At 38.4% G+C, this 16466-nt stretch overlaps 1 protein-coding gene across 1 annotated transcript; it reads right to left on the bottom strand.

Annotated features, from left to right (window-relative positions):
- Positions 1 to 1361: 1361 nt before the first annotated feature.
- Positions 1362 to 2710, bottom strand: LOC131218952 (F-box/kelch-repeat protein At5g43190-like). The gene has a single exon (XM_058213870.1). The coding sequence runs from the start codon at positions 2624 to 2626 to the stop codon at positions 1505 to 1507; it is 1122 nt and encodes a 373-aa protein (XP_058069853.1). The 5' UTR covers positions 2627 to 2710; the 3' UTR covers positions 1362 to 1504.
- Between the last annotated feature and the right edge of the window lie 13756 nt (positions 2711 to 16466).

Here is a 16466-nt window from a genome sequence, read left to right as displayed (position 1 = left end):
CAAACCTTAGTGCTGTGTTTGAATTAGTAAGTCCAGTTCTGTGACCCACCAAATGGTTTGTTTACGGTAAAAATTGGCCACCGGCTTTATTGAGTTCGGCTTATTCCAATTATCCATCTTACATAAAAATTTTATATGTACTTTAATTATTTTTAAAGTATTTACCACTCCAAACTTTGTTGTGAGTGAATACCTAAATACAGACTATACACAAATTTCAAGTTATCCAAGCACAGATAATTGTTTCCCTATAATCATATTGTAACTTAAAGCAAAACAGAACTGCATGTAAACACTTTACACCTGTAATCAGATTGCTTGTAATCGGATTACAACTTTATGACTTTACAGGCATCCAAACGACCTCTGAGGAAAGTTTGGCATCTCATTTCTTTTCCACTTGTCTAATCCAAACATGCTGCATTTTTCTTTTATGATCTAAGAGATTCTTCTACCTAGCAATATTGGTTTGGAAGATCCTAACCCTTTGATTTTAACCAACTAATTATTGGCGGCGTGATCCAAAGATCACAACCTTCTATTCTTCGAGAATTTTGAGGGCATCCTCGGAGGGAGCAGACCATTAGATAAAGTCCTTATCATCAAATTTTGTATTAGGAAGGATGACACTTCCCTTAGGATAAATCTATTTTGAATTTTTCTTGTATTTCATTAAAAGAATGCATATGAATAAGTACAAGGGGAATGTCAAGAAAGTAAATTTATAATTAATTTCAAGCTAATATCTTCATAATTAAATTTGAAAAAAATAAAGAATATATATATATATATATATATATAAAGAAAATGAAATCTATCCTTTTATATATAAAGGGGGAAATATCATCAACCGTACAATTCAGTCTGGGACTCATTTTCAGTGAATGCATGTAAATCCTTGTAAATGAAGGAAAAGAAAAGAAAAGTAAAAAAAAAAAAATCCAATACCCATCAATGCAAGAGAAACAAAACCCAAATTCGATTTGATTAGAATCAGATAGGAATTATTCACTCATCAACCCTACCATGTCCACAGCAGACTCCGGTTTTATGTTTGTACAAGTGGGCCCTAAGCTTCCATGATCCAAACCATTAGTCAGATGCTTCCCACTGCAGATGGCCCATTACCTAAAAATCTTCTACACTGAGACCAAACATGAGCAATTTTTTGAGCTGAATGTGGACCATTGCTGCATTTCTCTTCTAAACCATCCATCCATTAGCAGGAAACAAGACTCAAAAGTCAGGATTGTCCCAGACATTACCCAGTCCAAGGCTCTCCCAAACAGGCCAACGGTCTGATCACCGTTTAACGGGCCCCACTCCTACAAACTGAAAAACCAACTACAAAAAACACATCATTGGTGGGAAAATCCTATAATAATTCCTCAAGAGGAATATACTCAAACCAAACAGAAGAATTTACAAAATACAATCCAACAAAATCACATTCATATACAAACATAGAAACATGACAGCCAAACACACCCAATTCATGAAATTCTCATACCAGAGCATACAAATCAGGAGCGAAAGAGAACCACCTGAATCCACAGCTCGATTTCTCCGGCAACAATGGGCATTTCGGCAGCCAATGCCATGTCCTCCTCCCCACCTTATAAACCAGAATCTCCGCCCACGTATAGCAGCATATACAGATCATCCCATCATGCCACAGACAATACACCCGCTCGTAATTGTGGTAGCAGACCGACCCGAATTTCCTACACATCAGCTCCGGCAGTGTAGCAATTTCATCCCAATGCATCCCTCCGCCACCCAATTCCCACACTTTCAGATTCCTCGATATTCCATCCTGCCCGACCCCACCAACCAAGAACAGCCTCCTGTCGCTGCTGCTGGCTAGCCGGATGAACGTGAGGCCTGGTGGGAGGTGGGCCGAGAGCTGGTCCCACCTTCCGGTGGCTAATTCAAATCCGACGATTGAGAACGGATCTTGGGTCGTGAAGTAGAGGGACCCGCTATGGGCGACACCCTCATGGTGAGAGCTCTCGCTCAGAATCGGATTGAAGCCGTTGAACCGGGTCCACCTGTCGGCCTCGGAATCGTATACGAAAGCTGAATTGGAGCAGAGGATGAAGATATTGAATCCGTGCGGCGACATGGGGGATGAAGAGGCTGATGGATGGGCCGCGATCAGCGTGGCGGATACGAAGGGGCAGTTTGGAAATTGGACGGTTCTGGTTGATCTGGTGAGGAGGTTGACGATGAGGAAGGAGTCTGGGAGGGAGAAGCAAAGAAGGCCGTTGGAGGTGGAGATGAGGTGAGGGGCAACGAAAGTTGGCGGGAGGGAAAGGGTGAGGGCTAACGTGCGCCAGCGGCCAAGGAAGACGTCGTAAAGGGGGAATCGAGGGTGGGATTGAGGGTGGGAAAGGAGAAGGAAGGAAGAGAAGAGGTGGGCCTTTGTTTGGGAGAGGAAAGATGGGGAGATGAGGAGAGAGTTGAAATGCTTGCAGGTGGATCGGAGGACCAGCAGCGTTTTCAGAGGGAGGAGTGCTAAAATGCGCTCCAGGAGCTCTCCCGGCAGCCGGCTCCAGATTCCGGGGTCCATTGGGGATGAGGTGGTGGTCTCGATCGGACGGCTGGTGATGGTTTTGGCTTGCATTCTCTGTATGGGAGGGATGTGATGATGATGAAGGTGGGGGAGTTGTTTGGTGTGGTTCCTCTTTTAAAGGCCTAGAAGACAAGGAAAGCTTTTATACTCTGGTTGAGTGTGATCGGTGATGCTCAGACACTTTGGATTTTGAATCGTGTGTATATAAGGAATTCAAATTTAGCTGTCCGATCTACGGTGACTAGACTGAGCTATGAATAAAAAAATCTTGCAAATAAATAAAATTATTTGACTATTAGATTGGTGGACGGTTATTGGACCATTAAAAATGAAAAATATTCTTTGGTCTTATTGAAACAAATAAATGTCCAAAAATCATGGTTAGGATCACACAAACGCAGTGACCAATCTTGCAATTTCTTTTATATTTTTGAGAAATTTTTAAAAAGTTTCATTTTTTTTTTCTAGAAAATAACAGAAAATTTCTTTTGAAAATAAAATATTAACAGATATTTATTATAATTTATAAATGAATTTAAAATTAGATATTACATGATACTGGAGCTCATATTAGGCTTCATAGGCAGGCACCTGCAAATATTAATGTTTTAGTACGTACTCATATATATATATATATATATATATATATATATATATATATATATATATATATATATATATATATAGAGAGAGAGAGAGAGAGAGAGATGCTCACCCACAGCTGGTTGGACGCTTCATTTTCATCCAACTAGCTGGGCATTTAATGAACAATTAATGCCAGTAAAAATTTCCCTAAGTTTTTTCAATTAATGAAAAAGAGTTGCTTACTTAAGTGGCCCCCACTATAGTATTATGTAAAATCCATTCGACCATTAGGTGAGCCACCTCAAGTTAGACCCAGTGCAAAACAATCAGCCCTATCCCTGACTCACTTGAACCACATGATTGAAAAATGTGTATGTAGAAAGCTCATCCTTCAAACTCTTTCCCTTAGTGTGATTCACTTTAATTGCTTATGTGCCAAAGTTTTAAGTTCGAGGCCTAATTTTTGGTGTGAGATCTAATGGTTGGAGATTGATTTCATATTTCTCATCATGATAGGGCCTATAAAAATTAAGGGTGGAAGTCTCTCTCAATTGTTTCAATTGGTATGACCCACTTAAATCATTGATTAGTCTGACTCTTTTTTTGTCCTAGCCTAACATGGGATTATATAGCTAATGATCAAAGTGTATTTCTAAAAAATGTCATGGTGGGGTTCTTAAAATTTGAAGAGTGGGTGTATCTCAAACTATTGTTGCTTGTCATTATCATTGCAGCTTCTTTTGGTGTGGTCCACTGAAGATGTGGACCTTGTTCCGATGCAGACTTTATGCAAGAAGATTAGGGGCCATTTGAACTTGGATGAGTTAGGAATTCCCCAACTCATCATTTTTTGGTGGAACAACAACCACAATTTCAGAGATAATGACTTGGTCCTAATCAATGTTTGAGCCCTCTTCTATTTCTATTTTTATGAGTGGGTCTGTTGAATTGTTCGACAACGCGTGATTCCATTCCATTAAAAGCATCTTCTGTAGATCATTTACAATTCATCGTCTCTACCACTACACTATACCCCATTGTGTAGGTTTGTTTTAAAGAAAGCCTTTTTATTGTCACGAAGCGTAACCATTGGTTCATTTTAGTTTTATATCTTAAAATGGTCTGATAAAAGCGATTAACGGTGTAGATAAAATACTTACATCACTGTAGCCCCATCCGTCTGGGCGGGGGTAAGTGCATCCGCGTGCGCAATCGAGTCTCTTATGGGAATACCACGCTTTTCTCAAAACTGGCGCTATTTTCTTGGAACCCGTGGGAGACGGACGCTCACATGTGACTTTTGAAGGGGCTACAATGATGCGTTTGTACGATCCAAGCCGACCACCAGATGTGTGATCTATACTATGCCTAGAGTCAAGAAATCAGGTTAATCTGTGATTCAAGCGGGGTACGCTAAAAAAAACATTTGGGAGAAAAACGTTCACCCTTATTTTTATGGGCCCACCACGCCCAACTATAGTGAGGATGTAAAATCCATTCACACCATTAAATGCTTGTCCCTGTCTACTTACCAATCGATGTGGTCCAACTGAAACACTTAGGGCTGATGTTTAAGCCATTTGGTCCTGCATAGGATGACTCACCTGATTGTTGAAGTGGATTTCACATTAATACTAAGGTGCAGCCCACTTAAGCTGGACAGTCTTTCTGATGCTTAAATTCCTGACGCGGATTCTACTGCCCAGGCCTTCCACGCGAAATTCCAGAGGTAAACTTAGGTGGGGCCCACTGTGATGCTTGTGAGAAATCGACTCCATCCATTCGTTTTTTGAGCTCATTTTAAGGTATCAGAACAAAAATGAGGAGGATCGAATACTCAAGTAAACCGCACTAAAGGAAAACGTGGGTAGGAAAATTCCTAGTTAACAGTGATTTTTACATGCCATCCATACCGTTCATAACGTCATTCCTACTAGGATAAACTGAAAACACAAATATTATGCTGGTTCAAAACTTTTGAGGCCCCATTAATATTTTAACTATGGACGTTCAATCTTCATGTTTTCGGCCCACTTAAGTATTGGATCCGGATGATTTTTTTGTTAATCACCTAAAATGATCTCACCAAACCAATTGACGGGGTGGATTTCTCACAAACATCACGGCGGGCCCCACCTAAGTTTACTCCGTGAAAAAGTTTTTGAAGGGAATCCGCCTATTTAAATTACGTCTCCCAGCATTAATTATCATTAATTGACTCATCAATGAAGCAACGCATTACTCATATATATATATATATATATATATATATATATATGAGTAATGCTCACACACAACTAACAACTAGTTGGACTTCGTCCAACAAGCCATCCATTTAAATAAAATAATCCCTCTTAATTAATCAAAGTAAATGCTTCCACCGCATACTAATTTCATTTTGGCATGGAAAAGGGGCTACAGCTTGGGTGGCCCTCATTGTTGTGGTAATGTAAAATCAGCCCCGACCATTAAGTATGTCACCCCATATTAGATCAAGGTATCAAATTTCATCCCCATCCTTAGTTCATGTCAACCACACGATTGGAAACATTGTATATGGAAAAGTTCACCCACTAAATTATTTCCTTTGGTGTGGCTCACATGAATCATGTATGGACTTGATTTTTGGATCCCAAGCTTAGTTTTGGTGTGGAATCTAATGGATGGAATGGATTTCACAGTTACGTCATGATGGGCCCAGTACAAATCAAGGGTGAATGTCTCCCTCCTAAATGTTCCTATCGTGTGGCCCATCTGAATCACATGTAGCCTAATTTCTTGGATTTTTGTGTTTAACTGGATTTTACATATAATGGTCAGAGTGGATCTCACATACATGTCAGGGTGGGCCCATAAAAAATCAGATGTGGGGGTCCATGTGGTACCTGTTCCCAACTCACTACCACTTAGCGTAATTTAAGATGATAATTAATGCTCGTAATGCTTGCCAGAGAAGAGAAGTGGTGTGATTTTAGTAATTAATCCTCATGATACCGGTAGAGAAGTGATTTAAACTAACTTTGGAAAAATGTGAACCGTTCGGGTCAGCCCACCATGGTGTTAATTTAAAATCTACGCCGAACATCAGGGGGGTGACTTCACCTTACACCTATTGTTCAAAAATCAGGTCCATCCTTGTTTCAGGTGGACCACGCAGCTGGAAATAGTTGATAAGGAAAAGCTCACCCTCCAAACTATTTACGTTTGTGTGGGCTATTTCAAAGAAAAATGGACTTGAATTTGGGTCCTAGGCCTAAGTTTTAGGGTGGCATCGGATGATTGGAGTGGATTTGATATAATCTCTATGGCGGACCCTATAACAATCAAGGGTGGATATCTCTGTTCCAAATACATTCCTCGGTGGATGTCCACCTGAATCACGGGTGGGCTTGATTTTCTAGGTTTTATATCCAACATAAGATTACATATCTAATGGCTGGAGTGGATCACACATATATATCAAGGTGAGGCCTATGAAAAAATAAATAAAGATAGTGAGTCCGCTGAAATTCTTTTATCCAATAAAAGTCCAAGTTGGAGTACCGTTTAGCCAGCACGTATCATCCAACCTTTTGTGTAAATATGACATCCAACCTGTCTAATAGGTTGGTCCATCACAAGCATTACTTTTGTGAAACGGCACAAAAACTATATATATAAGCCAGTAGGCTAAACACAATTTGGTTGATTTTAATGGTGGGAATGCTATCTTAACTATTTACTAGTGTAGCCCAATCGACTGTTGAATTTACCTTATTTTTAAGTCCTTGTCCAAACATAAGGTGGCCCACATGATGGACGGGATGGATCTACTCCACATGAATTCTTTCCTTCTAGGTCTGCAAAAGAAATGCCCAGTCACCCTTTGTAAGTTCATGCAAACTTTATGCTAATATTTAGGAAGAGGAGACGTGTGTGAAGGGAGAGTGTAAGATGGGCTGTATGCTATTATAGATTTGGACCATCCAACTCAAAATCGAATCCATGCATTAGAAAGATTACACGTCAACATGCTAGGGGCAAAAAAGAATTTAATGATCTCATGATCAATGATGTCAACTACTTATGAAAAGTGTTGGTTGCTAATAAAACAGTCCAACAATCCGGATTTAACATGCATACATACTTTCACATGTACTTTCCTTACAAGTGTAGTTTCGTAGTTTTTGGTAAATAATTTTTCTTTAATGAGTCTTAACTGATGAATGGCCTAGATCTTTAACACGTGTGTCACTTTACATAACTATGAGAGGCATTCTAAAATCCCTTAATGTAAGCATATGTATTATATAAAAGATGAATTTTTTTTAATTAAATGCACAGCTACTGACGAAAATGCAATGTCCAACTAGTTGTGTGTGAGTATTACTCTCTCTCTCTCTCTCTCTCTCTCTCTCTCTCTCTCTCTCTCTCTCTCTCTCTATATATATATATATATATATATATATATATATATATAAGGGGAGTGGATTAGGTATAGGCCTAGCCTCACCCAAGATGGTGTGGCTCTTACCGTGAGGCCCACATTGATGTATGTATTCTATATCCACGCCTTCCATCCAACTTGTTGGACAATTTTAAGGCATGCAGACACCGCACCTAAAATGAGAACAAGCAACTCTTTGAGATTTAACTTAATTTCAATAAATTATCTTCTACTTAGAAATCATTGAAAATTCAAATGGGTCGAACTTGAAGCATACTCGGTACATTCTTGAGACAACCAATGGATCCGATCGGCGAGCACTAAATCAAGTAATGATTCGATTACAGCCATGCGTCCAAACTCCGAAGGCTCTATGTACGTAGCAACTAATGTGGGGAAAATGATAAAATGGACTCTCTCTATCCAAGGATCGCTTTAGGTACTACTTAGTATTCCTGAATAATGTTGTGTTGGGGCTTAAGAGGTCTTATATTCAAGATTTAGGAAAGTACACTCTGCTTATACACAAAGTAGTCATGATATTATTGAGAGCAAATTTTGACCGATCAAGATGATCTATAGTTCATTGGAAATGTGGTCAAATGATCTTCCCAATGAACTTATTTTTTCTCCAATTCAAGTTATGATGAAAAATATTTGACCCATTTACTAAAACTACATATTGATGTATGTATTATATATCCCACAAAAATAAAGCAGATTCAATTCTCAGTGGAAGAAATAGTTCGAATTGATCATTAATGAGCCATGAAAGTTTTGGATTACATTGATATATTTTTTTCTTTCATCAAGTTTAGGTGACTTTATTAATAGGTTGGATGGCAAATAAACATCACCACAACATTAAAGTGAGCCTTAAGAGGTTTTTTAATGATAGGGAGATTTGAAATTTCTTCATTTTTGGGCTCATGCCCTAAAATGCTTTGGCAAAACCTATGGGAGGCCTCGCCCAACACCACGTGGCCCTTAATGTTTGATTGGGCTAAGTGCTTATGTCACTTAAGTATGTGCTTGTTCGATTGGGCTGAGTGTTGACATCGCCTAAGTACATACTAGAACCAAACCACTTTGAAACATGCTCTACGTGACTATCTTTGGCAGCAGCATGTGGCCTACTCAATCATCAGCGTGTCGAGGCCTTCCCTTGTTGGGCCTCCCCCTAAGTTGATGAAACATCCATAACATTTGGTTGTTGACACTTGTTTGTGAAAACAGGTGACTGGATTCTTTTTATCTTTAACCATCTAAGAAAGTGATGGCCACATGATAGTTTAATTGGGATCTTAGCTTTAATCTAATCAACCTTTGCGTAAAGTGGTGATGACAAAAAATGAAGACGACAAAGAAAAGTCTTGCTCACCTACATGATAAAAAAAATATTCATATAGCTCACATGATTCATGTATGACATCCAACCCCCTTAACATACGCACCCAAAATATCATGATCACCAAACAAAAAATTAAGCCTATCAAATCATTGGATAAGTTACAAGTAAATTTGAATATTTTTGGGTAATGTAAATTATTTTTTGTAGTCTGGCCCACCCAATGGTTTCATCCTCATATTTTTTATCCATCACAGTGGGGTGCATCTGGTAGACGCCTCAGATGTCATCCTTATGAGACTTCAATCAACAATACCAGTTAAAACCTTGGGAAGCAACCCCTCTTAATTCCAATTTGCTAAAACTTAAAAGCCTTGGAAAATAAAAATTCTAATATGTGTACCTAACTATTTCGAAAAGAGCTATTTTTTTTTTCTTCTTAAACTTACATAAGTGTTATTTATTTTGTACTTTCAACAATAAGTTTGACTTTTGGTTCACGGTACATCTACATTGGGTGCTATAATTTGGACAATTTAATATGAATATTTTGTATGTCAGGTGTGCAATTTTTATGTGCCTGCATATCATTCATCACACTTTATTAAAGTATCGAAGTTTTTTTCCTTTTAAATTTAGAAAATATAGTTATAAACTTATTGTAACTATCAAATAAGTTTTATATTAAAAAATCAATAATATCATAATAAAATCACAAAAAAATCATTGGATCAAAATTTTCTAATAATATCATGAGATTTACAAAATCTCAGTCATATTTGTCACACTACTCGAATGATGTGAACTTTGGCCTGTGACTTTGTGACATTGATTTCCATAATTTAATTGGTTTGGATTGGATTACTGGATGGTATGTGTAGTATTTCATAGTGCCTACTTATCAAGTGCCATACTCTGTCAGAGTATTTTTAAATGCCTTCAATTCATTTATTAGGTGTTGCCCAAGTAAGTGGCTAATTCCCTGACCGTGGGCCCAACTTGATGTATTGTTGTATATTCATGCCGTCCATCCGTTTTTATAGCTCATTTCAAGGCATTGTCCCAAAATTGAAGCAGATCCAAATCTCAAATGGACCACACCATAGGAAATAGTGTTTATTGAATGCCACCGGTAAAAACTTCCTAGGGCCCAATGAAATGTTTATTTTCTATCCAATCTGTTGATAATGTAACATAGATATGGATCAAGGGAAAACACAAATATCAGTTTGATCCAAAACTTTTATAGCTCCCAAGAAGTTTTTTACGGTGGACATTCAATCCCTGTTGTACTGTACGGTGCATTTGAGACTTGGATATGTTTCAGTTTTGAGACCGTGCCCTAAAATAAGCTGGAAAAACAGATGGACCGTGCCCTAAAACAAGCTGGAAAAACAGATGGACGATGTGGATATACAACACACATCAGGTTGGGCTCCACAGGTAGGGAAACACCTACTATGGTGTCACTCCCATGAGGGTTATTTCAAGTGTGGACCAAAAATAAAGGAATTCTAGCTAAATTCATTTTTTCACATTTCGGATGACAAAAATGCCATTCAACTATACTTGCGCTTTATATGGCTGACTCTCGTTTAAAAAGTGAAAGGTCCTTTAATAAGAAATGTGGGGCCATTAAAAATTGATTTGGCTCACCCATTGGCCTATCTGATCCATTCATTTAATCAGACAATCGTGAATCCATAAATGGGTTTTTTCGATTTTTTGTTTGAAGTTCTCTGTGGCCCAACTATATTAATGTTACGCATTAATTCTAAACTGTTTCTTTGGGTGTGGCCTATCTGTAATGAGTTTTGCCTTTAAACTTGAATCAATGAAATGAAATTAAAATCCCTTACATGTGGACGAGTTGTATTTTTTCACGATAACCCAACGGGCCTCATATAAGATATGGATGAGTACAAAACGTAGGGTCTTGTTGCACAAGGCCATTTGATTATTTCCTTCTTCCTTAGTTTTTTTAAAAAATTATTTTTATTATTTATTTTTTTCACCGGAGGGGAGGAGGGTGTAAAAGAGAGGATGACATTTTTGGATCCCTTCATTCTTCCTTCTTCATTCATTCTATTTTTTATTAGGTATGGATAGTGAGAGTTTGTGAAAGGGAGGAAGGTGTGGAAGAATGCTATAATCGATGAATTTTTACAATGGAAGGATGTCGTAATGGATGAATTTCATAATTGAATAATGTTGTAATGGATGAATGTGATGAATGTTGTAACGAAGAACTGTTATAATGAATGAATTTTTATAATGAAAGAATGTTGAGATTGAAGTATGTTGTAATGGATAAATATTTGCGGGCAGATCATCAATGTTCATTGTGAATCATTGATATTTATACTGCTAATCATCAATATTCAGTGTAGATTGTTGATGTTAGTGTGGATCGCTGATATTCAATATAGATCGTCGATATTTGCTATGGATCGCAGATATTCTCAGTGTGGATCGCAAATATTTAATACGGGGCATGAATCTCACAAAAATAGCCATAACTCTCTATCTCGCAGAAAGTCTCATCTACATCTTACGTGGGGTTCGTTGGGTTATCGTGAAGTAAATCCAACCCATCCACATGTAAGGTTTTTAATTTCATGTTATCGGTTTAAGTTTGAGAGTAAACTTATCACAAATGGGCCACACTGAAGAAAACATTTTAGAAATAACGCACGACATTAGTGTAGTTATAAGTCATAGAGAACTTCAAACAGAATATTGAAAAAATTCATTTTGTGCGTTCACAACTGTTTGATTAAAATGAACGAATCAGATTGGTCAATGGGTGAGTTAAATTTTAGTTTTTGGTAGGCCCCACATCCCTTTCTCAAAAAACTTTTCTGCTTCTGAGACGAGCCTACCATACAAGTGACAGCTGCAATATAGGGATATTTTTATTCTTCAAAAATAAAAAAGAATGATTTCAGGGCTACCAAGCCTTAAAGTTTGGTCCGTGTAGAACGTTGCCATGACCACGCCATAATACGGGACCATTTGGACCAATAACTACCAAAAGAAGCGCTTTCTCATGGAAAAAGCTCATGCGCACCTCGCGTATAGTCAAGTCATTAATTTGGACCGTCAAAACAATAGTCAAGTCATTAATTTAGACCATCAAATAGGTATGCCCTACATTTCTGGGCTATTTGCGGAAAGCTTATGTCGATCCGGGGATGCTAAGATCACAATCGTCGGTTCTCCTGGTTTTTGAGACTGGAGAGTGCTGATTGGCTGATGGGATACCTACGGTCATTCGATCAAAATGGTTTTTGGATATACATGTTATCCAAAGTCCACCACATGGAATGAAATTTGATATTGATCGTTGGAACTTCTTTATTCCAAACCAGTCATTTTGTATAGCAATGATAGGATAGAAAATTTCCTCTAAGCCATGTGAAATTTTCGTGATGGTATGTGAAAAGTGAGATGAATATAATGGATGGTTTAGATTGATGATCTGATCACACCCAAATGTCTGCCCAGTGTCTATTCTGTTGAGGCCACCAGTTATGCATTAGCTGGCCGGCATCTTTTCACAGCATATATTTGGGTTTTCAATTCCAATCCTAGCTATAGGTTTGTGCATGTTTGAATGTTCAAGTACGGCGATGGCACAAAGTCCTTCGTCGAAATAATCTAAACTTTTCTACACGACACTAAGGGCTTGTTTGTTAAATATGAGATCTAGAGTCTGTATATGATATTTGAATCTAAAGTTTGAATTTGAAGTCAGAAAATTAGTAGCGAATTTAGAACAACCGGCTGGTTAACTAATATCTAAAATGCTTTAAATATGTTAATTTGATACATTTACCAATAATTGTTATTGAATCCCTACCGTTAAAAACTTCATGGATTCCACTAAAATGTTTATTTGCCATCCAACCTGTTGTTATGCTAGGTGGGGTCCATCGTGATGTTAGTGAGAAATCCACCTATTTATCAGTTTGCAAGCTCATTTTAGGATACATGAAAAAAATGAGGCTGATCCAAAACTAAGTGGGCCACATGAGAGGGAAAATTGGAGAAAAAAATGCTTACCATTGAAACCTTCCTTGGCTCCACCTTAATGTTTAAATGCCATCCAAACCGTTTATAAGATCATGAACATTGGAATGAAGTGAAAAGACAAAATACTTGGGCTGATACTGAACTTTTGTAGTCATATTAACGTTTCAATGGTGATCATTGAATCTCTACTATTCCATCCCGTGTGGCCCACTTTTTATTTTTGTTAGCTTATTAGTACACTCACTGTCAGTTCACACTTCACAGTTAGCCACCTCCACTAGGGAATTGAAGGGAATCGATACCAAGACTTCAGTTTTGAAGCGAGGTATCTTTCACTCAGTCTACCATCAGGGAATCGATACCAAAACCTCAGTGTTTGATCCACTTAATTTTTGTATCTCAGTTTAAGATGAGCTGGCAAAACACATGAGCAGGGTAGATTTCATATAAACATCATAGTGGGCCCCACCTAGCATCCAGTGCAAGAAGTTACTACAAAAGGGTTTTGCAGAAAATGGCGTCCCTGGAGCTGGGAGTGGATTAGGTGAGACCTTGAATCCACATATGTGGGTGGGACCCTAATTGTGGGGCTCACAGTGATGTGTGTAGCTTAAATCAACACTGTCCAACCATTTTGAAAGTTCCTTCCTGGTCGTTGTCCCAAAAATAAAGCTGACGAAAACTTTAGGCAGACCACATTATAGGAAAAAGTTTGATTTAATCCACACCATTAAAAACTTCATGGATTAAACTGAAATGTTTATTTGCCATCCAACCTATTGATAAAGTCACAAACAACAAGATGAAGAGACGACACAAATATCATTTTGATGGCCCACAAGAAGTTTAAATGGTTAATCACCATTGTTTCCTACATTATGGTCCATCTAGGATTCGGAGTAGCTTTATTTTTTTGGATCATACCCTAAAATGAGCTTTCAATATGGATGGATGGTGTGGATGTAGTCACATACATCACAGCAGGCCTCAGGTCCCACCCACCTTGGTGGATTCGGGTTGCACCTAATCCGCTCCCCCATATCCCGCTCCCCGTATCCAGGACGCGGATTTCCTACTAAAGCCTTTCGCAGGAATTCCTGCCCTAGAAACCTAGGTGGGGCCATTGCGATGTTTGTGAGAAATCGATTCTATCCATCCATTTTGTGAGATCATTTTAGGATGTAGGGCAAAAAATGAGTCCGATCCAATACTCAAATGGGCAAAAGACGTGAGGATTGAACATCCATAGTTGAAATATTCGTGGGGTCACAGAAGTCTTGAATCAGGATAATATTTGTGGTTTCAGTTCATCTCAGTGGGAATGACATTATGAATGATATTGATGGCATGTAAACATTATTGTCAACCCCAGGGTGGTTTCAATAGTAACAATTTACCTACCCAACTTTTCTTCTAATGCGGCCCACTTGAGTCCTGTATCTTGCTCATTTTTTGGTCTCAAGTGCTAAAATGAGCTTAAAAAATATATGGACGGGTTAGATTTATCATAAACATCACGGTGGCCCCACCTAGGTTTTCAGTGAAAAAAATCCACCTCCCAAATCCATTGCCTACTAGGATTTAGATAAAGACGGACAATGAAAGACTTTGTGGGGTTATCTGATGTATATGTTTTATCACAACGTTTATCCATTTTTCCATACCATTTTAGAAAACAACACAAAAAGTAAGGCATATATAAGGCTTAAGTGGGCCACACTACAAGAAACAGTGGGAATTCGGGTGCCTACCTTTGAAAACTTCATTGGGCCACATAAAGCTCTGATCAAGCTGATTTTTGTGTTTTCCTTTCATCTAGGTTTGTGTGACCTTATGAAGAGGTTAGATGACAAATAAGCTTCATGGTAGACCCTAGGAAGGTTTTTACGGTAGTTGTTCCATTCCCACTACTTTCCATGGTGTGGTCGACTTGAGCTTTGGATGTGCCTATTTTTTGGAATCATGCTTTAGAATGATATAGAAAAGTTGATGGACAGTGTGGATGTAACACATAAATCATGGTAGGCCTAGATAAGTGTCACACGTTAAAAGTCGGGTTATGTATTATCGTAAAGGAGAAAATCTTTGTGGCGGGAGGGCAATTTTGGATTAAAAAATAATAATTGTGGAGCACATTCTCGATTCACCATTAGGCTAAACCTTGATTGCCAAAAACAAGTTCAGCATAAAATGAGGGAGAGCTTTCCTCATTTGGCGTTAACAAACACCACTAAACATCGCGCACTTCCACTTTCTAGATTCCCCGTTAAGTAAATAATTTCATGTTGACAAAGAGGCCCTAAAGCTAGATGGCTAGGAAGAGAGCAATAACAATAGGCACTCCAACGAAGAATGAGAAGAATTTGAGAGTTCAAATGGGTTGGGTTGACTTGATAGGTCATAGGGTTTTACCTGACAGGTACTGGGTTTGGGTCCAAAATATAGGCCAATGAGTCCAAAAATTCAATTTGAAATGCTAATGAGGTGTTGGATCTGGGTACTCTTAAGGTTTATTCAAAATCTTAATTACTTAGTTTTTAAATGAGTCTAATTTAGTTTATATTAGAATTAGTAGGGTCTGACTCCATGGCTCCATGGTTAACGAACTCTATTTCAACACTGAGATTATGAGATTGAATGCGGATGAAGTGTGGCTTTGTGGGAGTGTGTAAAAAGAAAAAAGAGATAGGAAAAAGAAATGGACCAATGACACTCAAGAAAAAAGAAGCTAATGGAACTTGTCAATTTTTCTTCTTTTGTACTAGGCTACAATGATTCAAAACTATTTTCTCAAGTGTAGTTACTCATTTACTAGTGATATTTTGGGATTTCAAACTGTGACTTCGTTGACAATGGAATGTTAAAGTAAGAAGATTTCGAGTTGGGGACTTGGTCCTTCGAAAGACATTCCAAAACACTAAAGAAGTCGGTGCAGGCATGTTGGAGCCTAATCGGGAAAGACCTCAATTAATTGCAAACACCATCCGACCTGGCACAAACCGATTGGAAGACTTAACCTGCCAACTACTGCCTCACCCTTGGAATGCTGATCATCTCAAGATCTATTATCCCTAAATCAATCAATAGGCAAAGCATCGCTCGACTTTTATTGATAAACATACAAAAATTCATGACCATGTAGATCAGACAATTGAATGCAAGGAAAAAGTGTATTCATTAATTAAATAAGATTTACATCGGGAACACATCGCCATGTACATCGATATTACATTAATAGAGAAGGAAAGACACAAAACGCATAAGTATTGAGGGTCGGCGGCGCTCGGGGTTGCAGATGCTCTCGAGCTCAGCGCTTGGTGTGCTTGAAGCTTAAAAATGGAGCAGAAAGGAATTTTGCTCCTCAAACTCAACTTCAAGGTCAGGCCGCCTCATCAGGAGCCAACTCAGGGGTAGCCTCAGAAGTTGCCTCGGGATCAACCATAACCGTCGAAGAACCAGCTGCATTCGACTCATCCTCATGATCAACGTCCCCCTGG

Source organism: Magnolia sinica, chromosome 11, assembly GCF_029962835.1.
Source record: "Magnolia sinica isolate HGM2019 chromosome 11, MsV1, whole genome shotgun sequence".
NCBI classification, from domain to species: domain Eukaryota; kingdom Viridiplantae; phylum Streptophyta; class Magnoliopsida; order Magnoliales; family Magnoliaceae; genus Magnolia; species Magnolia sinica.
Note: the sequence above shows the minus strand (reverse complement) of the source record. Positions and strands in the feature narration are given on the sequence as shown.